Genomic DNA, 24369 nt, shown 5'->3' with positions numbered 1-24369 from the left:
ATACAGAATGAAAAGGCTGTTTTTGCTTTATTCAAATGCCAGATATTGATAGTAATGTAGACATATCATCCCATCATGAACAGGTCTGGATGTTTACTCTTCTGGTTTCTATTGTAATTGTCGCCGTGTTCTTTTTGTTTTCCGAGCTGTCTTTGTCTGCTTGCATCACACTGTGACGAGATGTAATCACAATGAAAGGATCTGAGCTATAGGCTTTTTGCCTGCCTTGAAATAATGATTATAATGAGTGGGTTGCAGCCTGACACTGCTGTCGTCTGACTTGCAATGATAGGGCAAAGACTGCTCCCTCTGCCTATATCAACAAATTGTCACCAGTTTCTTATTGAATGCCCACCCTCTTTGATGCTACACTGGTATTTGACTGTTGAAAGATAAAGCAGTACTTTTGAAATTACTTTATATGTTCAGAGTGGAATTTATTTGCTTCACCTGCACCATGGGTATAGATGTATACACAGTACACATGTATAGACATATATGGATTCAATTAGGCTCTTGACTACAACTGTAAAGCACCAGTGGAACACCAAATGTTGCTCCTGCTGTGCAGACAGCTGTATTGACTGATCAGAAGCATATGCGATCCGTTGTATTTGTGAGATGGACAAATAAACACGATTTTCTACAAAACCTGTTTTCTGATTTAACAAAAATGAATCAAGCATCTCAAATGGTGTCTAAAAACAGGCAGCCATACAAGAAATGGCCATTTTAAATACACACAAGTATTGTGTAAATCTCTGTCTGTGTGTTGCAAGTACATCTTAGGTGGCTGAAGGTACATATCAGAGATCATGATGTCATCATGTTTCCTAGCAACCACTTAGTAATAGGCTAAAATGACCTCTTTTTTGCCTATATGTACCTACAGCTCTCTAAAAAGCTTTGAATCGTTTTCATTTCATAGTCAGCTGCACCAAACGCTACTGTAGCATGGACATGTAGTAATTAAAGAACAAAGAAATATAACCCCAATCAAAAAAACAAACAAACAAAAAAAACGCTGTGTAAAAAGGTAAATAAACACAGAAAGTGCTTATTTTCAAACCTTATACATATTTTATTTACAATAGAACATAAAAGCATATTAAATGTCTAAACTAAGGAAATGAACATTTTAACAAACAAGGTTATTTCATTTTTGACAGCAGTAGCATGTCTCAAAACGTTGGGAAAGGGCCACATTTACCATTGTGTCACTTCCCCTTTTCTTTTAACAGCCTGTAAACGTCTGAAGTCAGTTTCTGGACTTTTGGGAGAGGAAAGATGTCCAAGTCTTTTTTGTTGTATTTTTTATTTCATGATGCATGAAATTTTAGTTGGTGACAGGTCTGGACTGCAGGCGCACCTCTTCTACTGCAAAGCCATGGTGGTGTAGTAGCGGCAGTATTCGGGTTATCATTGTCTTGCTGAAATATGTAAGGCTTTCTAAGAAAGAGATGTTGTCTGGATGGGAGCATGTGTTGCTCTAAAACCTGTATATACCTTTCAGCACTGATGGCACCTTTCCAGATGTGCAAGCTGCTAGGTCCATAGGCATTAATGCACCCCCATACGATCAGAGATGCAGCCTTTTGAACTGAGCACTGATAACAAGCCAGATGGTCTCTCTGTAGTTTTTAGCACAGAGGACGTGATGTCCATGTTTTCCAAAAATAATTTCAAATTTTGATTAATCTGACCACAGAACACTTCTCCTCAGTTCATTTTAAATGAGCTCTGGCCCCAAGAAGGCAGCAACATGTTCTTATATAACTTCTTCTTTGCTTGATAGCACTTTAACCAGCATTTTTTGGATTGCACAGCAAACTGTATACACAGTCAGTGATTTCTGGAATCATTTTCAGAAATCATCGAGTCCATGCAGTGTTTTCCATCATGCCTGATTTTTAATACAGTGCCACCCAGAAGTGACGGGCATCCAGTATTGATTTTCAACTTTGTCTTTTGCGTGCAGAGATTTCTCCAGATTCTCTGAATACTTTGATGATGTTATACTGTAGACGATAAGATATTCAAAGAATTTTCAATTTTATGTTTAGGGGCTTTATTCTGAAATTGTTGCACAGTTTGTAGAGAGACCATCAATTTTAAAATGACCAATTATTTTTCATGAAACAATAAAATCTCTCAGTTTGAACACTTGATATGTTTTCTGTGTTCTGTTGTAAATAGGACAAGAGTTTATGAGATTTGCAAATCATTGCATTCTTGGTTTTTTTTATTGTTCATTTTTTACATTTTCCAAAACATCTCTGTGTTTTCAGAATTGGGGTTTTAAGTGAAAACTGCACTTGACCTGACACTGAATACCTGCTTTTCTCCTTTCTTTTGATACTTACATTTTTAGGTTTCCACCCAACGAGTTCAATAAATAGATTTTGTATTTTGGCATTAACTATAGAACAGGAAAGAAGTGGGAAAACTTCATTGTCTCTTCTCATAGCTACAGTATTTGTTGATGACACCATATTTATATCTGGCTTTGTGTCGTTCGGTCGAGATGGAATGTTTTGCTGTATTGGAAGGATCACGGCTATTGTCTCTTGCAAGCTGTACTGTAAACTGCCCCTCAACCCTCCCCACCCCATATCTCTTTTTCTGTCTCTCTCTCACACGCACATTTCAGTACTCCCCCTTCTCTTTCCTTGTGTATGAGAGCGACAGTGTCTACATACCATAGGGGCACAGGGTGGCTGCCTTGGTAATCGTCTAGGGCTGCCACATAGCAGAAAGAAGCAGGCCTGCAGTGGTGAATAGCAGCCGTTACTCGTCCTCTGCAAGCCTCTCTCTCTCTCCTTAACGGACCCAGCTCATTTACCCATGACCTCCACTCTAACCTTGTGCCAACTTAATACATTAAAATGCCTACTGTTTCAAAATGGAGGCCCTGGCTGAAGGGGTTGAGTGCCTCTCATGCTTAAATCTGGCACGCCAAGCCTTAGTTAAGGCTCGTGCTATAAGATGTTGGCTAGCTGCACTTCTTCCTCAACTCACCCCACACACATTTAGATGATTAAGGTTTGACACAGATTTCTTTTTTAGCTGTGTTGTCTCGATATCATGTTGTAGTAAGCAGATTCAGAGGTGAGCATCGGGTTTGGTGGAGGAAACTTTTAAGTTTGCTCGTACAACTTGGGGCTTGTCAAATAACAAGCATAAAATGGGGGTTATATGCAAAAGGAGCCCAAAATTTAGAGCTCTTAAATTAGTTCACATCATGCAATCAATATATAGTCTTTGCAGCTTTCCTGTGGTAGCTGCACATCAGTGGGAACATTATTTCCCAGCCCTGTTGGAAAGGAGACCGAGTGTATGAGCTTGGCAGCAGAGGCTGGTACATGACATGGCATCTTCCCTGTTTCTGCATATCAGGCGAGGGTACCTAGCTGCCACCACCATAATGATCCTGTTATGGCTCACAAGCGGCTCGTGTTCCTTGGCTTGTTTGTCTTGGCGCTTGAGCTGATCGTGTCTCCATTTTCCCTGGCTCGCAGCGTCAAGCCTCCTGATTTAGATGCTCTTAAACATGAGTGTTGTGGGTTTAAAAAAAGAACGCAGTATGAATTTGAGGAAATAACGGACTGTGTTAGATCAGCATGTGGGTGAAAACGCAAGGAACTGCAGCTGTTCGATACCAGCTGATGATGTGAGCTTCTAACAAAGTGTTAATGAGAAATATATACAAGCAATTAGTGTGTTTCCTGCAGGTGTTCTGCATGTTAGAAAGGACAACTGTGGAAAAATATCCTGACCTGATTCTCTCAAAATTCTCTTCTTTGACAGTTTTACCGGTATTAACAATAAGCTCAATGAGTGCAGCTCAGTGAACAAACACTCATTAAGCTTCTACTTTGTCAGGAATGCACCAGAAGAGCATTGTTTATGTCTGCAGTGCTGCCAGACACATTTAAATGGTTTTAATAAAGTCATTCAGTAATTGTTCATGAGAAATTCAAAAGTGGCTTCAAGTTACACACGACTTGCTTCAGCTCCACATGATGCACAACGCAGTGCCAGCATTTAGTTGCCTTGAGTTTGTGGAAAATAACTTTAGGGTAGATGCCTCTTTTAACTCATTTTTCGTTCCAATACTCATTGCATTAGTAAACATTAATTTAAAGTTAACATTACATCATAAATAAAGTTGTCTTATTGAAGATTTTTGGATAAATACATAAATGTGATCAATACCAATGTTTATGAGAAATAAACGGCTTGTCCTTTGACTGCTGTTTCACCTGTCAAATGCATTTGAGGTGACGTAATTCACTAGAAGTACTTGAAATGTTATTTTGAAATGCTTCTGCTGAGAGTTTGAACTCCTTGAGCTCCTTCAGCACTGAGCAAGATTTGTGACTTCTTAACTCAAACCCAATCCAGTGAGTAACTTAGACAAGTGTGATGTTGAAAATTGGACAAACTTTGACTGATTTCAATTGAACTTCTAAAAAGTCTGATTTATTTATTTATTTTTTGATTAGGGAAGATTTTACTGCTTAAAAATTAAGCTGTTTAAAAACAACGTATCAGACTACCCTTGTACCCTCAACTTAAAAAAAAGAATCTAGGCAGTATTCCAAAAAATCTTCTTCACCTGTTTAAGGCGTTTTAATTGTATCTCATTGGTGTGGGCATAGCCTAAATGAGCTGAAAGCATTGCGAGGGTTGATCTGAAAATCAGATGCTGAATAGCACTGGATAAACGGTCCACACAGGCAGCATTTCCTCTGCCCACGGATAAGCTGCCAGCTCCAGTCATTCCAGTTCAGGACTCAGTAATTTTTAGGTGCCTAATATGATTTGCGTCCTTTCAGCGTTGTCACCCTCCAACTAAGCAGCGTGGGCGGTGTGAACAAACAATGTGAAAGCACCAGGCTACTTCCAGACAGGTGCCATTCTAATAGGATATACTGTACTTCCACATTAGTTACATTTCTCCAACTACTCTTGCCTTTGTTTACAGTTTGTTCTTATTTCATCTCTTCACCAACTCTCTTTCGCCTTTGTCAGTGTTTATAAGTCCTGGTGGTCTAGGCGTTTTAAAAAGAGTATTATATAACTCCCCAAGACCCTGGTTTTGGTGCCAGTATCAAGCATTGTCAGGAGTGCTGACAAACTTGCAAAACTTTAAAGTTGTACTTTATATACACTCACTGGCTATGAAAGGTGTTAGGTACACCTGTTCAACTGGTCTTTAATGGACGTATCTAATCAGCCAGTCACGTAGAAAGGTGATTTAAATTACTTGAACATAATTGTTGGTGGCGAACCAACTGGTCTGACTATTTCAGAAACTATTGATCTACAGAGATTTTCCTGCACAACCACTTCAGTGGTTTACAGAGGCAGGTCTGAAACATAGAAAATATCCAGTGAATAGTAGTTCTATGGGCGAAAATACCTTGTTGATGTCAGAGGTCAGAGGAGAATATCCAGTCTTCTTCAAGCTAGTGGGAAGGAAACAGTAACCAAAATAGCCTCTTGTTACAACCAAAGTATGCAGGAGTAACTCTGAATGCACAATACATCAAGTCTTGAAGAAAACAATTGTGTTCACTCAGTGAATACCTGTATACTTGGCCCTTTTTCAGACCCTTTCAATTTTGTAATATTTAATATGCACCTTTATTAATTTAACATATTTCACATTAATTAAAACCCATCACTCTATATTTTATTAATTTTCTCAAAGTAAAACTTAAAGAACAGTATATTTGGGTATATAAAATATGAAGTATTCAGACCTTTTACTTAGTACTTGGTTGTACCGCCTTTGGCAGCACTGACAGACTCAGGTCTTTGTGGAAGTTTTGCTACAAGCTTGGCACAGCTTTCTTTTGGGTTTTTTCCCTTTCTTCTTGGCAAAATCAGCCAGACTCTTAGCTGGGATGGGGAGTGTTGATGTACAGACCTTTCAGGGAGTTTATTAATAATACATATTTTTTTTTAATTCGAAAGCTTGTTTTGCTTTAGTTTTTATAGATCATTATCAGTTATCATGATAATTTAACTAATAAAAACAGATTTTTTAAAAGAAATAAATGAACCATTTCGTGCAAATGTGACAGTTTTCTAGAACCGGAAGTAATCACAGCAAATTTGATAAAAAAGCTTACACTCGTGGAACATTATTGCACCGTAGTGAACATATCACAGTCCAACTGTACTAGTCTTATGCTGTTGCACATGTTTACATATTTATATGAATTATAATCCCGACGTTTACTTTCCTTCATCCTCTGATTGAGTTGAGCAGAATGAATGAGGTGGGGAATGTACCATGTGCAATTGGCGAGGAAGCTATTTTTGGCTGCACTGAAGGATGAGCCAGTTACATCTGAATAGACGAGGAATGATTCTTCCATCAGTGGTGAAAAAGCCACTTTTTTCCCACTCCATCACTGCCGATGTCTTATCTACACCAATCTTAGTGTATCTTACCAACTTTGCAATCACCTATCCTTCTTTTTCCACCTCTTTTTGTCTTCTTCTAACTCAGGTTATTTTTCCTTGTACCATCTTAATGAACATATTCCCTTCTGCCTGGCTCCTTCATCTGTGCGATAATTGCAGCAAGCATCGCATTGTTATCAGAAGCCCATGACAATTTGTGTTTGAGAGAATCGCATTTGTCACCTGCTATTAACAATATGGAGCTATTTAATTAAGAGGACACAGACTCACAGGAACAGATGTGAGGTTGGTGCTATATGCTGCCATCATTGCATCTTAGTGTTCAGACAGTGTGTGACTTGAGTGTTCATTATTTGCAAAAGTAGATGTTGTTTTCTAGGAAAGGCAAATGTAGGAACTTGAAATAGGTTTATAGATTTAAACACGGAATATTAATTTGTTGATTATCTTTGTTTAAGATTAACTTTGGTCTGTCTGAACTTCTGCAAATAATAAATTTCAGCGTTCATATTTTTTGTTGAAGACATGTCCAAACTCACAAACATGCACAGCCACAAGCAGCAGGCAGAAAATAAATTCTTAAACACTCTGTTCATTTTTCACGCAACTGATTTTGTCACTTACTGCGAGTACCAACAAGCCGAACACCATGAACACATTTTGAGGCTAGAAGTGTGTGCATATACCTCTGTCAGTGTGGTCAGAGGGATCATCTATATTAACTCTGTAAAATCCACATATATTCAATGGCTAATTATATAAAACAGATGAAAGATTACTTAAACATTTAAGTTGATTTTAAAAATTGCAGATTATTAATTTTTCTCACACACAAATAAGCTTTTCATCTTCTCAGCTCTACACTTATTCGGCTTTGTGCTATATTCAATATTTGTGCTCTGGCTGTTCTCTTATTTGAAATGATCTGTGCTCGCCCCACCCTGTGTTTGAAAGAAAAGGTGCACAATGTTTCCTTCGGCAGGGATGAGTGGTTTGCTTGACTAATGTGACAAACTTCTACCTGTGTAGCATGAAGACAAACCTCAGCACACAACAGGTATAAATGTTGCATCTTCCCTCGGAGAATGATTTGAGCTTGAGTTTCTAAATATTGCATGATTGTCCTCATTGTGAGCACGGGGTGATTACAGGTGTCTATCACAACAAAGGAAATATTGCAGTGCGTTGAAAGAGCCTTTGTTTCAGTGTAGACAGCACACTGAGTCATATTTGAACTTGTTTACACGTCTGCCTGTCTGTTTCCTGATAATGTGGGTCAGAGAAAATCCATCAAGGCGGCGAGAAAAAGAGACAGAAAGAAAATAGTATTCCTTATTCCACATGTGGCTGTCAGCCTGCTTGTCAGTCTGTGTACTCTTTTCTGTTATCACAGTCTGTAATACCTCTTATTAGCTCCAGGTCCTAGCTATCCAGCTATATTTTGTTTGCAGCTTTTGCAACCGTGTCAGTTCCCCTGTAGCATATCTGATGGGAGTCGAGCACTCAGTTCTTTGTTTAGAGGCTGCACTATGAATTATAGATACAGGAAGCTCCTCCGATATGTCACCTTCTTAGGCTTGGTGGAACACACACTTGAGAGTGCTAGACTCGATGCAGACACACAAACACACAGAGAAGCACACCATTTGAGGTGAATGTATTCAAACCGAGGCTAAATTGTGTATATGTAAGTAACAGATGCATAGCAGAAAACTCATAGTGTAGAGACACACAGCAGGTGGTCTCTTGGAGAACTATTCTTTTTTTATTCTGAACGCTTTCCATAGTCACCCACAGCGCTCCAAATACATACCCCCCTAGAAATCTATGCAGGCTTTGGTTGTCTTCAGTGCTGCTGTCAGAGCCAAACTCAGTGAACGCACACACATACAAAAAGCACCTGTTATTGACCTTTCTCTCAGAACTGGCGCAGGAATACTTGCAGCGTAAAAATCATTAGCCTATGGAAATAAGCTCGTGGTTTATAGTTCTTTTTCTGAGCTTAACAGATAGAGAAACTTCACACACGTTCTTAACAGGACTTTTCACACATATTTTCAAACTGGGATGTGGTCCATTTTATGTTGTGTCTGCTGAAATCTTCATTCTTTTTCTTCGCTGCCACACTACTACATTATGTTGTGTTGTCTTCTGTTGTTGTTGGACGCCATGCAAAAATTCATGCTGGTAATAACAGCATTGTACTGACTAAGTGAACATCAATCAGGCTTTGTGCTGTATAAGATCTTTCATGTAGGATAGTGTATTTCAGAGTACTTCACAGACGATTGAACAAGCTGGTAATTACACAGCGTTAAAAAAATGAGCAGTTAAGAAAAAGCTTCAAAGAAACCCTTTGTTAAATTAATAAAAAAGACAAAAAATGAATAAAATATACAAATTAATTACACTAAAGGTTAGTGAATAAAATAAGAGCAACATATATATACTATATACTGAATATACTTGACAGCAAAAGGCGTGGCATGTTACAAGTTGTAAAGAAACCCTCAGATACAGTAAGATGAACTCATTTATAACATTAAACAAAGCTGGTAACAGTTTTACACAGTCTGTTTGTTAAAAGTGACCATAACTTTGACCGGTCATGGTTACTTTTGCTGTTCTAACAATGACTGCTTTTGTTTCCTTCCCTCTTTTACTGTGATGCGGTGTTGGCTTTGTTTTCTCAGGTTTTAGTATTTTACTTTTCTTACGTTTGAATATTGTTATTGAAATTAGACCCAACTACAAATAAAGTGGTTTCTTCCTTCAACTAGGGTCTTTACTCTACTCTACTTTACTCCATGGATGTTACATTGCTGGGCAGACAAAATGTGATCTGTATTTCGGGACTGAATGAGCACACTCCCCTAAAGCCTAATGTTGTAGACCTAATTTTAACTCCTTGATGTCGCCAGGTGTCAGATCTGGAGCTTCTCCAAAGAAAATAATTTGCAACAGAAGATAAGTATGTCTGGAAATGCACCCACTGGCAATTTCAAAAGAAAAAGATGCATGTTTTGGTTGAGAGCTGCCAAAACCAGGAGGTATGCACATTCAGACAAAGCAGCTGTGAGTTCGTAATAGGAAGCTCAATCCTGAAAGCAGCCCTAGGCCTGCGGAGCTAAAGTCTCACTCTTTCTTAATTACACCTCTTAATTTGGCTTCTGGTCCTTGTGCCTGGTCACAAATATTTATTGGAGCATGTTTGAGTAGTGAAATAACAGATACATTCTTACATTTAATGATGTTCTTTTTAATGTCTGTACAAATTGAGTAATGGTGAGTGTGTCTTACTGTGGCAGCAGTTATGTTCTAAGGCCATTAGCCAGCCATGATCTGCTGCGGCACTGCAACTATTTTCTAAATGATATAGGAGGAGAACGGGGAGAACGGAGGAGTAAGCACTTCTGTTATCATCTCCTTGTCAGATCCTCAGAACCACAGCCCTCTATTACTCTGCTAATAATAGAGGCAAGCTTTATCGCTTGGATCACTATCACAGTAGGAAAAAAGAGGGAGAATGAAAGAGAGGCTGCTATGCAATATTGACAAAACTCATATTGTCAGAATTGTGTAAAGAAGAAAGGAAAATAGACAGGCAGGTAGAGAAGGATGTTGTCACTGTAAGTCTAAAAGCAAGTGCTTATCAATGTTTGATTGGCATCTTAAAGAGGAAACAGAGCTTGGGATAAAAGAGGTGTGTGTATGTGTTTGTGTAGTGAATACCTTGAACGTGTGGGTGGAAGTAGGTGGAGTCGGACCTTCTCCTGGTTTGAGGTGTATCTGATGTTATCAGACTGCATACTGGGGTTCCACCAAACTAGAAAGATAGCTTTACAGCATCTAGCCTCCTTTCAAAGCACGACTCAATCTGTGCTAAATTTGTATCCCTGATGTGGAGTTAGGGGAGATAGGTGCAGATTAGATGCATAGCAGGAAGGAAAACCATGTTGTTTGTAGTGGTTTTGGCTGTTTCTTCAGCCGTTAGCTAACGTGCTGATGTGGAAGAGGCTGAACGGGAGGATGTTTGTGTAGCTGTCAGAGGAGTTGTTGAAGTTTAGCCTATTTGTGGAGATGGGAAAGTCATTTTGAGGGAAGAGAGAGTTCAGAAACATTTATTTTATGTCAAATATTTCTCTGATTGGAGTTTAACATTTAAGCCTCCGAGTCCATTGTGCGTGGTATTTATTTTTGTGCTCAGCAAAGTTAAACAAGAATTTATGAGGCTATTTTTAATGTCTAGGATTATGTAGTGACATTTCCTTGGGTTATTCTAGTGCTTTGATCATTAGAACGAGCCTTTTCTGTATTGTCTGGAGCAGAAACTCTCACAGAACTTGTATCATTGTCGGTAGTTCTGCACTGTCACAGCAGTTCTGCAGAGTCTGTACAGAGGCAAAATATGAAGGCTTTGAACACACACAGACACACATACACACACTCACAAAATCAGTCTGTCTCCTTCTGAAATACATACATATGCAAACACACACTGTCCATCTTCATTTTCCTCTCTCAAACATACCACATCCACAAACACTCGCACACAGACACACTGAAAAAGTCCCTTTGGTCATATATTCTCTTTGCTGTGTCAGGGTGTGCTGGCTGTCTCTGAACGTACTTACACTCTGTGTGTACGCATGCTTGCAGAGAAAGCATAAGTGTGCATATATGATCACCAAAGTGTGGTCTGTATGTAGACAAGTTGGGATTGTTGTCTGTATATTTGAGAGAGTATATCAGAAAGTTTCTTGTCAGTTATAAATAATAGAGAGAGCCTAATCTGAAAGTGAAAGCCGTCAGATTGACAGTGGTGCCTTTGATGGTTTGGTCTTTTAAACAATGAAAACCAATTAGGTGGGTCAGGAGCCTTGGGAGCAAGACGGAAAAGAATCCGATGCCACCGTTCTGTCATCAGCGGCGTCAATCATCACTTGGGAACGGCTAACACACTCTTTATTTCTCTCACGCTCACACATGAAAGAGGTTTATACACATATTCAGGATCTACAACTGCACTGAATCGTTTAGTTATCTGGGTTGCTCTGTAGCAAAATTTGGATTCAGCCATCAAAGCGATTGGTAAGAAAGCTTTTGGAATGTAGCAAAGCAACAAATTAGATTTCAATCTTCAGTCATCTCAGTTTAGTCATTTAAGTAAATGTCCCCAAGGCAGCTGAAGAAGGCATATCAATGAATTTGTTTTGTTTTCCCACGTCTGCTACTGAAAACAAAGAAGTACATTTATTCGATTATGTCTGAATGTACAATTGATTATCAACACCTCACCGGAGACTTTGAGGTGATCTGATCTTTTTTCTGCAGCCTTTAAGAATTCAGTTTTAGCTTTTAACCAGTGACATCCAGCAAAAACACACCATATCGCTTATTGCCGTTCACTTACATATTATGGTTTTATTAAAACAGACGGGTACTTGCGCATGTATTGGTTCTTTTTTCAGTGTCCTCAAAAAGACATTTACACTGACTAATAAACTGCTCTACTGGGTACTGGGCGGTTCTTCGGCGCCTGGAGCCCTGGGACCCTGATCTCTGCTCACACCAGTCGACTCTGGTCCTCTGGGACTTCCACCCCTTGGCCGTGGGTGTTCCATCTAGGGCCTTGCTCCTTCTCTTACTAGGATGGGAGCACAGATATCACCGAGATGTGTGGCCTTAGGTCCTCGGTACTCTTGGGGCTGTGGATGGCCCGGTTCTCCTGGATCCATCTCTGTCTGCCTCTGGCTCCTGGGGGGGGGGGCATTTTTGCGGAGTGCCACCCTCAATTTTAAGTACATTTCGTGACAATTTCACATACACACTCAACACTCTTTTTCTCTCTCACACTAATACTCATTCTCTCACGAACACACACACTCAAGCTTTCTTTCCTTCGAGGTGTAGATTTTTGTCTCACAACATTGCCATTGCTATTGGTTGTGATTTATTAATGTGCGAATGGTGGTAAGAACCAAATACGCAAGTGTGCACCCTTCATAAATCCGGCGGTAATTTTGTGTACGCACTTGTTATTTGCAAAGGATAAGAAAATTTCTACACACATATTAGTAAATGAGGGCCATTAAGCTCTTGCTGCTAGGTGCACTGAAGCTACACCTTTTGCATTCAAAACATTTTAATACCTAATGCTAAAGTCACAGTTAGGGCTGGGCCATGCTTTTTCCGCCATGTGCGTACGAAAACAAAGGCACTGCGCATGCGCGTTTTACCCATATTCTATCGCGATATTTCATTTTCTTATCATTGCCTAACATTATACTGGTGTAACCGAATGAGGAGGGCGAAAGCGGATCGTTGAATGAAACAGATGAACCAGAATTGGTTTGAAAAAATGCTGCAACTTCAGTGGTGTGGAACTGGTTTGGCTTTCGTCCGTCAGATACACACCAAAGCACAATTTTTGGTAGAGCATGCAAGTGGGCCGTCGTTATTACCATGTTTTTCAGAAAATAAGGCACACTTAAAATCAATCCTTTGATTTTCTGAAAAATCTTATAATCCCGTGTGCCTTATGTATGAATTCTGGTCGTGCTTACTGACCTCGAACTGATTTTATGTGGTACACGGCGCACAAAAATCTGTCAAAAAATGTTTTAGTACGACTTTGGTAAGCTACGAAGCCGCACCGCTTGATGGATTGTTGGAGCATTACGGCTACCGTAGTCGGGAGCCTCACGGAGTAATACGTACTGTTCTTCAACATAATATTACCGTATTGTGTGTGTATAACTTCTTTTTAAGTTTTGTGGATATTATACATGGTTATGCTGAGGATATGTCGGCCAGTTTCCACTGGAAATGCCTTTTGGTTAAACTGTCAGCAAGGAATTTGCAGTGTTACATTTTTATATAACTTTAATGCACATAAAAAACAGCTGCTTGTTTAAGTGAAAATACATTGATGAAGTTTTTTGCACTAATAAAGTTGTGGAGTTGTAAAGTATTTTGTCTTGCGTCAATTATATCCTCCATTATATCGTTATCGCAAATTTTCAAATATATATCGTGATAAATATATTTTTGGCCTTATTGCCCTGCCCTAGTCACACTAGGGAAAACAGATGTTGGAAACTGGCATGACCAAAGTTACTGTGACCAGTTATCAAGACTACGATAAAACAATAATATGACTAGTAATATGTCCGCTATCTGTTCAAGTTGGCAGTTATATGAGAACTGTTTCTGATTGTACGGCGATTAACTCTGTGAAAATTGCAAATGCATTGCATCTGCATGCATAGAAATTCTCATTAAACGGGACTTCGCAGTAACTTCAGCCAGAAACTCATACAACCAGCTGACAACCAGTTCAGCAAAGTCCGTTATTGAAAAGAGAAGCGTCATAAATGAATTGTGGTGCACACACTGACTGAATGTTTAGCACAGTGTCTGCATTTATAAACTAGACTGTGATTATTTGCAAATCTTCGCCAGTCTGTCTGAAGGTGATTGCAGTCAGTTCTCAGACTGTGACTGTTTGAAGACAGATTTACTCCCAGCAGGTGAGCCATGCAGTTGTCTTGTGATTCAATCTCTGGACAACCACTTGTTCACCATAAATGCCAGCAGTCTGTTGCTGAATGTGGAAAAAATTTATTGTAATTACTGTGCAAACATCAGTTATTCCTAATCACGAGGGAGTTGCCATCCTGTTTTTACTCTAGTGTGGCTGAGCCATAATGCTGGTTTCTGATAAATACTACCACGAAGGCAGCTGTTCAAAATTTGATGTTAATTTGAACTTTGGTAACTTCTGGCTTTTAGGTCATCTTTGGGATGGATTGCCAGTAGTTTCTATGATAAGGTCCAGGTTCCACACAAAGCTGCACTCTGAACTAGTGTGATAGTGATGGCCTTTATTCTCTTTCTCTGAGCTGTGTCAGTTTGACCGTTCAGCCAGCCAAATGTGCCATCCTCATCAAGGTGCTCAGCTTTGCCCTTTTCAATAATTCATCCCCAAATTTGCAGGGAGGAGTCGATGTTAGTCTAACAGTTAGCCATACAGGGGAACGCTTCTTCTAATTAGAGTGACATGCAGTCCCTATCGGTCAGCGTTAAATGTCATTAGAATAGCAGCCAAATACCATGTGTGTGCTGTTTAAAGCAAAGTCACAGCCGCTAGATTGAAAGTGGCAGTGTAAACTGTGGCTGACCTGACAGGGATGAATATGATTACAAGTGCAACACTCACATACACTCACTGCCAGGCTCACTTTATAAACATGAGCCATTCACTCATGCTCATTCACACAAATAGAGTATAAGCCTGTGAGCTTGCATATTTTTAAATGTTGTCTTTCTTTTCTCCCCCTTTTCTTTCTCTCATATATTCCTTTTGTGAATTTCTTTAAAACAGCCACATAAACTACACGAGACAAATGATAATGAACCGAGGCAATTTTAGCCCTCCACCACTTCCCTCATCCCCAGCAATAAGTAATGCAACACTTTAGTAGGCAGTGTATTCTCTTGGAGCTAATTAGAGATTAGACAAACACACACACACAAAGACACAGATGCTCATAATGCACACATGTATACATGCAAACAGCAGCCATAGTGCTGTGAAGAGTTATAATTACAAAGTCTAATTCTTGTGCTGTTTTACATTATTTATGAAGCATACAGGGTGTCACACTGACCTTCCTCTAATGATGGTGCACACATATTCACACGCTCTCTCATGTTCAGGCATTATGTGCAAACAGATGTGCAGTGCACACACTCCACACTTGTTGGTTTCTTTGTGTTTGCAAGGACACATTCATTGGGATGCGTACCCTAAACATTATGCTTTAGGTACAGATAAGCAACGTAGAAAAAAATATACACACATCCATACCAAAAAAAAACACGGGGAAGGTACTGGGCTCAAAGCAAGTCAACATTTTGAATGTAAAAAAATCAACAGCTCACACACCAGAAGACTCCAATTTCATCTCTTTATTGCAGCTGTAACATTTTGAGCACACCTGCTTTTCATCACACAAACAAGGTACAGGTGCAGTGAGGTCCTAAAGTATTTGGACAGCACAAAGTTTTGGTAATATTTGGTGATTTTGTCTCTAGACCATCAAGATGTGATTGGAGTGCATTTAATTTCAAGGGTTTAATGAAAGTATTGAATTAACTGTTTAGGAATTACAGTGATTATTATACACAGTCCCACAGTTTCAACGGCTGAAAAGTTAATTGGACAATTAAGCAGTCATGAGGTCCAGGTGAAGCATGTTCCCTCATTATTTCATGACAAATTAAGCAGATAGAAGATCTGAAGTTGGATCCAAGTGTTGAACTGAATTCTCCAAAGAAATGTCAATGAAAGTGAAGGAGGCCATCATTAGACTGGACAAAATAAAATTTGATTTAATTAATTTAATTGTCATATTTCTAGTTTATTTAAAAAAAAAAAAGGAAAGCCCTTGAACTGTGACTATATAAACGGATTTATGTCCCCACTAAATGAGTAATGCGTATACACACACACACACACACACACACACACACACACACTCAGCTGTAATTCCCCCTAGTGCTCTGAATATATCCCCCCATTTTAAAGCAACTATAAAAGCCTTCCAAGTGGCTCCCAGCTGTGACTTGGTGATGGTTCAACAGCTTGAAGGTTGCATTAATTTTCAGTTTGTATAATGTGTTGTTGAGAGCCAAATAAAACTGACACTGTTGCATGAAAGACAGCCAACTTATTGTTTAAAGAAGGGCAGTAGCTCTTGGCACTGTTTTTCAATATTAGCATTAGCATTGTACAGTTGATATGAATGGCGAAGGATTACCATTGAAGATATCTGACAGTGCAGATGTGGCGTTCAGCTCGATATTTGATGTGTAGGTAGATTCAGTGCACATGGCTCTAGCTTAGCTGTTTAAGTGATTGCCAGTGGCAGAGATTATGTACTGTAGTTTGACATTTTTTTCTTAAATCTGTGCTATTCTCCTACACAGTTTTGTTCATACCGTTTGTCACTGTGCAATTGCACAGAGTGAACAATGTAGAAGATGACAGCTTGTCAGATAGGCCAGAACATGCCAGTGTTGGTGGGTGTTGAGAAGTAATCCTCATTGTTCTAAGTCTAGTACAAGTGTCAGAACCCACTTGTTTATGTAGGCGTCTTCTTCCTCTACGTTTCACAGACTTTGGCCCCTTCATACATATATGTAAGTTTCTGTACAACAGCAAAACGGGCAACCTTTCTTGGGCATGTAACATACACAAGTTGGTGTTGCACATCTTTTTACACAAACAACTTGCAGCGGTTGTTATTGATTAAATGCATCCTGCAGGTGATTCCCCCCCCACACACATCCTGTTGTGTGTGTCAGGAAAACTGGACGCTGTGTAAACAAAACTGCTGGGATTTAACTTTGCCTGCAGCTTTGAGAGTAAAGCCACAGAAAGCAAAGGTTACCAGAGCTAAATGTCACATGCCCCAACTCTCCAAGGCAATATTAAACTCGCTTTGCATGAAGTTTATATTGTTTTCAATTTTCTCCTAGATATAGAGAAGCCAAGTAGGTTAAATAAAGGCAGAACAGAAGAGAGAAGAAAAACTTTACTTGTCCTCTCTGCATTCGCTTTCACTGTGTGTGCCATTTTTCTCTCACACCATGTTAGATATTGGGAATACTCCTGCTGTTGCCCTTGACCAAGGAGCTGGAGCTGGCCACTGGGTGCTGCACTGTGAGTGCCTGCTGCCTCTAATTAGATTGGATGGGTCAAATGAAGAAGACAAATTTCCCCAAGGAGCATGTAACATATCTAACATTACTTAAAGACTTAAAGTGTGGAGGCTTGTGGTGTCTCTTATGATATTACTCATTTTATATATAAATATATACATGTATTAAAAGTCTCTTTATGTTAAGCAATATTAATGACAAACTCTCTCAGTTAGGAACCTCTGATGATATAGATAGATGATCCTGGCTGAATTTTCTGACATGCCTGTTAATTTCTTTGGCTGCCTTCTGCTAAGCGAAGCCCATTTTAGTGTAGTAATTTTAATTTGTGAGAATGTTTTTCTCTGTCATGCTACAGCACACCCACCTTTTCTCCTTCCAACTCAGCCCCCCTTTAACACACACACACACACACACACACACACACACACACACACACACACACACACACACACACATTAATAACATGGCACAGGGCGTAATAAGTTATTTCAGAGTGTTTGTTTACTGTATGAGATACATGGGTCACCAATTAAGCCAGTGGGAGTGGTTCACATTGCTCATCTGATAAACATGCTGGCAAAGGGTGAGAGAACAATGGACAAAGAACTAAAGTGTCTGCATGTCTTTTCATGTTGCCTCATTCTTGGAATGGCTCTCCATTCTCTGTTTTTTTTTGTTATCAGAGATCTTATGTAAATTTGACGAACAGGAAGATTTCTCAGCGTACTTTTTTGTCTATGACATGACTCATCACAAATTTGTAGTTAACCACTTTACAATAATAAACACAGTCTCGATTTGTCAGTGACTGTTCTTTTTTTAAGAGAGACAAACATGACAGTTAGCCGTGAAATGACAGCAACGAAGTAAACAAACAGCTGTTATATGGAGTTAAAACGGTTGGTAAAAGATCTTTTTGTTTTGTCTTATTAACACTGAGAAACATAGTCAATTACATCATTTTGAGGGAACAGAGAGAAAAAATAAATGGTCCTGTTCTTTGTTTCTTGAAATCATTTTGGCAAGAATGTGCTTTTTATGCATTGCTTTTCACCGACTGGATAGGATTTAGATGTGTTCAGCATCTTATTTGAATAAGGTGTCGGCTTCTTGTAAGCTTCACCCTGCTCTATTTACTGGTCTGGTAGCCTTTTGACAGATTTCATAAAGCACTTTTACAATAATGTCCATTAAGCACAATTTTTCTTTCTGCTGCAGCCCTCTGGGAAAATGACTCCAGTCTAAAGCAGACTTTTGTTTGGGGTTGATAAATTCCCTTGTGTGTGTGCGTGCGTGCGTGCATTTGTGTACGTGTGGTAATGTGCTTGCTTGAGTATGCATGTCAGTGTCATTGTGACTGCCACGGGGCTGATAGCAGAGAGAGGAGTTGACAGTAGCTTCTCCTCAGCTTTGCCCGTAGACCTGGGAAACCTCGATAAGACACCCAGCCTCTGAAGGCTCTAAAAAAGACACATTGGTGTGAAGAGCAGTATGAAGAGATAGGTTAGTGAGGAGGAGGAGGAGGAGAAAGGAGATGAGGAAAGGAGGAAGGTGGCAAAGGGGGTGGCAAGGATGGAAAAATCATTTTGGCAGTTGCTTCCAAGAAGGCTGTTTCCTCTCTCTGCTATTACGTCAAAAAAAAAAAAAAGTCTCTGCAATCCCTTTAGTCACAGCAGAGATGGGAGAAACCCTCAGAGGGAGACAGTTACCCCAACATACACCCCACATTTTAACGCTTCATCTTTGTCACCATTGGTTTAATACTTAGTTAATTCTATCTGAAGGCATGTTTCACTCTTGCTTTTACAGTTTTTAAACCTACAAAGTTATCTGGACTATCCCAAATTGGATGACTGTCACATTAAGGGTTGAGTTCATATTTTGTACCTGCAGCATGGAATAAAGTTTCTTATTAACACTGACACCACAAAGACTTTTAAAGTTGGATAGCACCTGAACGCACCCACGCAGGTAAATGGTTCAGCTTGGAATTGCATTTCCAGCAAGGCACTTAAGTTGACAGAAGTCATCCATTTTTGAAAGAGACAGCACGCAACCTGGACTCGAAACATCGGAAAACCTTTCATAGACCTTTCTAAAATTTGCGAGATGATGAAATGCCTTCAGCAGCAAGCATATTTGACCTGAGATCGTGAAAGCCTGGCTGAAAAACAACTCTAGCATTTCAGGAGGCTCAGCAGAGGCTACGCTTCTACTGTCTCCCACATCTTGGAAGCAGCCATCACGACTTGAGTGTGGAGACAGGAATGGTTAAAGGTGGTTGAGGTGTGTGGCTCTCTGAATGGGTGGCATATGCAGGCGTGCATGTGTAAGCGCACGGGCATGTGTTGTTTCTGCGTAATAAGTATGTGGTTATGGTTGTAGTGTGAGATGGATGGGATACTATTTAGTGTTTATTTGTCTGTGCATGAGCCTTTGTGTGCTTTAAGGTTAGAAAAACATGGGTTGATGGATGGATGGAGGAGCTGAAGCAGGGGAAAAGACATTAAAGGCATTGACAATAAAGACGAGAGACACTAGATATGTTTTGATTTGGTCATGAAAGACTAAAAGATAGCGGTGGAATCTGGATGGCACCTGAAGCTCCTTTCCCACCTTTTTTCCCCCGTTCTCTCTCTCCTTGCGTTTACTTTTTCATACTTCAAGGATAAAGTACAATCAAAGCTTTCATATCTTTTTTCCCCCCTCTGTGAGATGTTGAAAGAGAGAAACAGAAACTAGGCTACTGCATTGGGATGAGCTGAGTCTGTGATGTTATTTTATGGGGTTGAATTTTATTTCAGGAATGCATCACTTTAAAGCATGCTGAAATTGTGACATATGTTCCCTTTGCATGTGAATTTATTCAGTTAATCTGAATAATGAATGAATGAATGTTTACTCTTCTATTTAGACTAGGTGAGGAGGTTGGGATCTTTTTCACAACAATATTTAAATAACTAGTCCAATACTGATTTAAGTAAAATGGGGGGAATATAATTGTTTGATCCCATGCTGAATTTGCAAGTTTGCTCACATACAAAGAAATAAACAGTGTCTAAGTTTTATGGTACTTTAATTTTAATGGAGAAAGACAGAATATCAACCAAAAAAACCAAACATAAAAGTTATAAATTGATTTGCATGTTATTCAATGATATAGCTATTTGACCTCTAAGCAAAACTTGACTCTTGACTGAAACTTTCTAAATCTTTTTGATTTCTTGGCAGCTGCTTTCAGCTCCCTCTGCAGATTTTCTATAGGATTCAGGTCTGGAGACTGGCTGGGCCACTCCGTGACCTCAATAAGCTTCTTCTTTTAGCTGTGCCTTTGTTGTCTTGGCGGTATGTTTTGGGTCATTGTTATGTTCTGGGTGAAGGAAGGAGTTTCTTGTTCAGAGCTCCAGACCGAGTGAGACTGACGGTCATTTTATATTTATTTAAGTTTCCAAATAATCGCACCAGGCGTTGTCATCTTCTCACCAAGCTTATTGCTGATGGATATTCCAGCATTGTGCATTAATTGATTGTAATCTTTGTGCCACATGGACACATGGCCAATGCATTGGAGCTGGATATTCTGTCTTTCTCCATTAAAATGAAATCATAAAAATTATTTTCTTGCACGAGCAAACTTAAAAATTCAGTATGATGCAGTGGATACAAATAGTTTTTTTTTTATTTTTATAGAATAATTAATAATTGTTATAATTTAACTGTTTTTGCCACTGTACATCACTATATGACATCCAGTATGTAATATTCAAGTTAAAATGAGTTCAGCTACAACATTGGAAACATTCGCTGTTGGAAAATGCTCAACAGACGCCTTTTTTAAGATTGGAGGTGAGATTGAACTTGTTTACTTGCATGAAAACCGTGTGAGCTCCATCTGCTAAGGAAGATCATGTGATACGATTGAAAATGTGGAAACCTCTGCTATCTTACCGGCTCCTGTGTTGTGAATGTTTTGTCTATCAAGTTGATGTTTAATGTGATTTCTTCTCAAGTTCATGAGAATTTTGATAAAATCAGGATAATATGGGAGTAAAAGCTGGTTTGAGTTGACGATTAAAGCTTTGAAATGGCGTCTTGCTGTATGTGTTTAATGTGAAGCTCAAAGCCACTCAGCTTATCTTATCTTGGTTTATTTTAGCTCAGCTTAGCTTGGTGTAGGAAGCAGTTTAAAACAGCTATCCTGGCTCACTGAAAAACTAAAACAAAACTGCCTGCAGACACCTTTAAGGCTGTCTAATTATTAGATTTTGTCTCATTTGTATAACAAATAGAAAAGTAGTTATGACTATTTATACTTTGAGAGGTAATGAAAAAACTTCTGAAAAGAACTTAACTCCCAAAATATTTATTTAATATTACCCAGAAAGGGTTATAAGTCAACTCGATTTCTTTCTTTCACCGTAAACTAGTGTGGCTGCTCTCTGAGAAACATAAAATATACTGCAAGACGCAATTGTCTCACTTTGAATGAACCGTATTGCACAGGTTGAGCTCATTATGTTGTAAATCAGTGTTCTCACTGTCAGTAGTGGTGCTGCCTGTATGGTTCATTTATCATTTAATTCCAACTGTAGTCGTACTGACATACTCCTCGGGGAGAGGAGAACACTACTGCATGAGAGCTGAAGTTAATTCATTTAATTTCGTGAGAGTTGAGAAGGTTAAAATGTGAATTTTAATTATTGCACTGCAAGTTACCACAATCTGTAGGCTGTAGTTAAAGTTCGGTGTATCTTACACCACTGACTCCATGTTAATTATATTGTTTTGGTGTCCGACAGGTCTCTTTTTTTATGTGAGCTACAGAACAGCACAGAGATCTTACTACTCAGACAACCTTTGCAAATATTCCTACATGTTCGAGAAATCATTTCAAGTACCAAACTGCAAGATTGTGGACAGCTTTTAAAGCCGAAATCAAAATTGATATTCAGTATTGTTAAAAACATATTACTGTCAGCCCACCTATTTTCTTATTCACTTATCTGATTCATGGTCATGCTTTGCTGAGGTTAATTTGAACGGTAGCTCTTACATTTTATTTTTTAACTTAAAGCGATGTTGTAGTAGTAGATTAGCTTTTTAGTGTCATTTTATTCACCATAAGCTGCAAAAAGAAAAGGAAACCTGAAGGCAAAAATCATATGTGTTGTTGATTGTTTTGAAATTTGATGGGTTAAGGCTTTGATTTTTGGAGAATACGGTAAAGTGTGGTGTCACACCAGACTGCTTTTTTGCTTTTATCTCATCCTTGATCTTCTAGCTTAGGTTAAATAAAAATGTGTATGGAAAAAATAAAAAATAATAATTTTTGACACCAGAGATTTTAAAACGACTCCTGCAAGGTTAATATATGGCTTCAGTGAGGTGTAGTTCACAGAGCTTTGATATATATTCTTTTCTATATAGAATGAAGCACAGATGATTAACTTGGAGCACATTGTTCAGTCAGAGTCTGTCTGGCCAAAGTCAGCTCAGACTGTGTAGATAATAATAACCCTGCCAACCTTTGGATAATAAGCTTCCCTCCAAGAGTCCAGTTGAGAGTTAAAGTGAAAGAAAGGTATTAATAACAAACAGATCGACAAAGGGGAAAATTCTCTGAGTAGGTTGGAAATTACTGTAAATTATTTAAAACAGCGGGGGGACAAGTTAACTTCAGCACTAAGTTGTCTTTGTTAGATTCCAGAGGCTAATTAGAGCCAAGCAGGGCTCAAAATATTTTTTTGTTACAGTTTGCATTTGGATCAGTTAGCATAGCTGTATACTTATCCTATATACGGAGAGGATCCAGGATATGCTCACATCTTCCTTATGTTAATTGGCCAGAGCGCCAAGACAGACCTCTCCCTAATTAAACATCCTGGAAAGGTTAAAATATGGAGTTTTGTGAGGGTCGCTAACATGAGGGCAGAAACGTGTAAAAGTCGCATCGTGAAGTTAGAGGTGAGAAAAGTTCATTCTCCCTTTTTGTGCAAATGTCCTGTTGCAGGTAGCTTCCCTAATTAGACACTTCTTTGAGCTAAGTTTTAGTTTTTAACGAAAGGGTCATTTCTATTTCTGCCGTCTTCTGACAGGTAGTTTCACTAATTAGGCGCATTAAATGTAACCAGTAAATACATTTTAGCGGAATTTATCATTGTAAAGATTGGACATGAGACTGTGAAGGTGAAGGGCAGGTTAATAGGAAATTGTTGTGAACATTGTCCAAATGCATTTGGAGAATTGGCTGGAGAAAGCCTAATCATATTTTTTTCTAAAAGGCTTTTTTTGACCACTCTGGTTTCTTTTAAAATTCTTCACAAAGGGCTAATTAATCTTTTTCTGCCAAACGTGGTCCCCGAGCTTCGACTTTTGAATGTGAGCAGACAGAAGGGACCCACCACGATACGATGGGGTTTTTTTTTCCAACTTAAATGAACATCAAATGACCTTCATATGTACATTGTTGGTTTGGGATAGTTAAAGGAGCTCATTACAAGTAAAATTTAAGATTCATAATTTTTAGTGTGACTTGCTCTAACTGCAGGTTGGCTTCTCAGATGCTGGTTCATTATTCAACACACTGTCCTGCCTCGTCTTCCTCCCGTTTAGCATCACGCTAATTAGGAAGAGTGAAGTCTGGCTTTGTTGATGCATCTGATTGTGCAGAAACTTAGGGATATAGCAATACAGCCTAGGGCAACTACTCGCATTCTCTTCAAACTAATGTATAATGATGGCCAGGAAGGTATCTTTTTAAAAGCAATGGGGCAGTAAGAGTGACAAAGTTGTTAAAAAGAGAGAATAAAAGAGATTGACAAGGAGCGAAAGAAATATGGGGACAGAAACAGGAAACTCTGTCATGCACATTTATGGTCAGAGACATTCAGGATGCTTTAATAGGAAATTTTATACCGTACACCGATTTTTATCATCCCCTAAATTGAGTCCATCTTTTCCCTACCACTTATCTCTAACTGGTCTTTGCCTGCCTTTCAGACTGTGAAATGGAGAGTGGTAATTTCCCCCGCTTCTCTCTGTATGTTAATGAAGCGCTAATCTGTTCCTGAGCGAGTGCCTTAATGAGGGCGACGTGCCCCTCGCTCAGCCGGCTAGCTCCCGTTAAGCTACCATTATGGAAATAGCTCGGCGCTGCGCATCGTCCTGGGATCGGACTCAAATGTATGCCTTATTTCCACT

General features: G+C 39.1%; 1 protein-coding gene across 2 annotated transcripts in view; it reads left to right on the top strand.

Annotated features, from left to right (window-relative positions):
- commd10 (COMM domain containing 10) overlaps positions 1-24369 on the top strand; it is a 65090-nt gene that overhangs the window by 16601 nt on the left and 24120 nt on the right. Inside the window, exon 6 of one of the 2 annotated variants that reach the window (XM_025897112.1) lies at positions 17102-17203. The exons of the other annotated variant lie outside the window; for it this stretch is intronic. Within the exon in view, the coding sequence (XP_025752897.1) occupies positions 17102-17188 (87 nt within the window). The 3' untranslated portion in view covers positions 17189-17203. Of the gene's footprint in view, positions 1-17101; positions 17204-24369 lie in introns of those variants that run through there. 2 annotated transcript variants of the gene reach the window in all.

The sequence above is a fragment of the Oreochromis niloticus genome, linkage group LG12, assembly GCF_001858045.2.
Source record: "Oreochromis niloticus isolate F11D_XX linkage group LG12, O_niloticus_UMD_NMBU, whole genome shotgun sequence".
Lineage (NCBI taxonomy): Eukaryota > Metazoa > Chordata > Actinopteri > Cichliformes > Cichlidae > Oreochromis > Oreochromis niloticus.
This window is presented reverse-complemented; position numbering and strand designations above follow the sequence as displayed.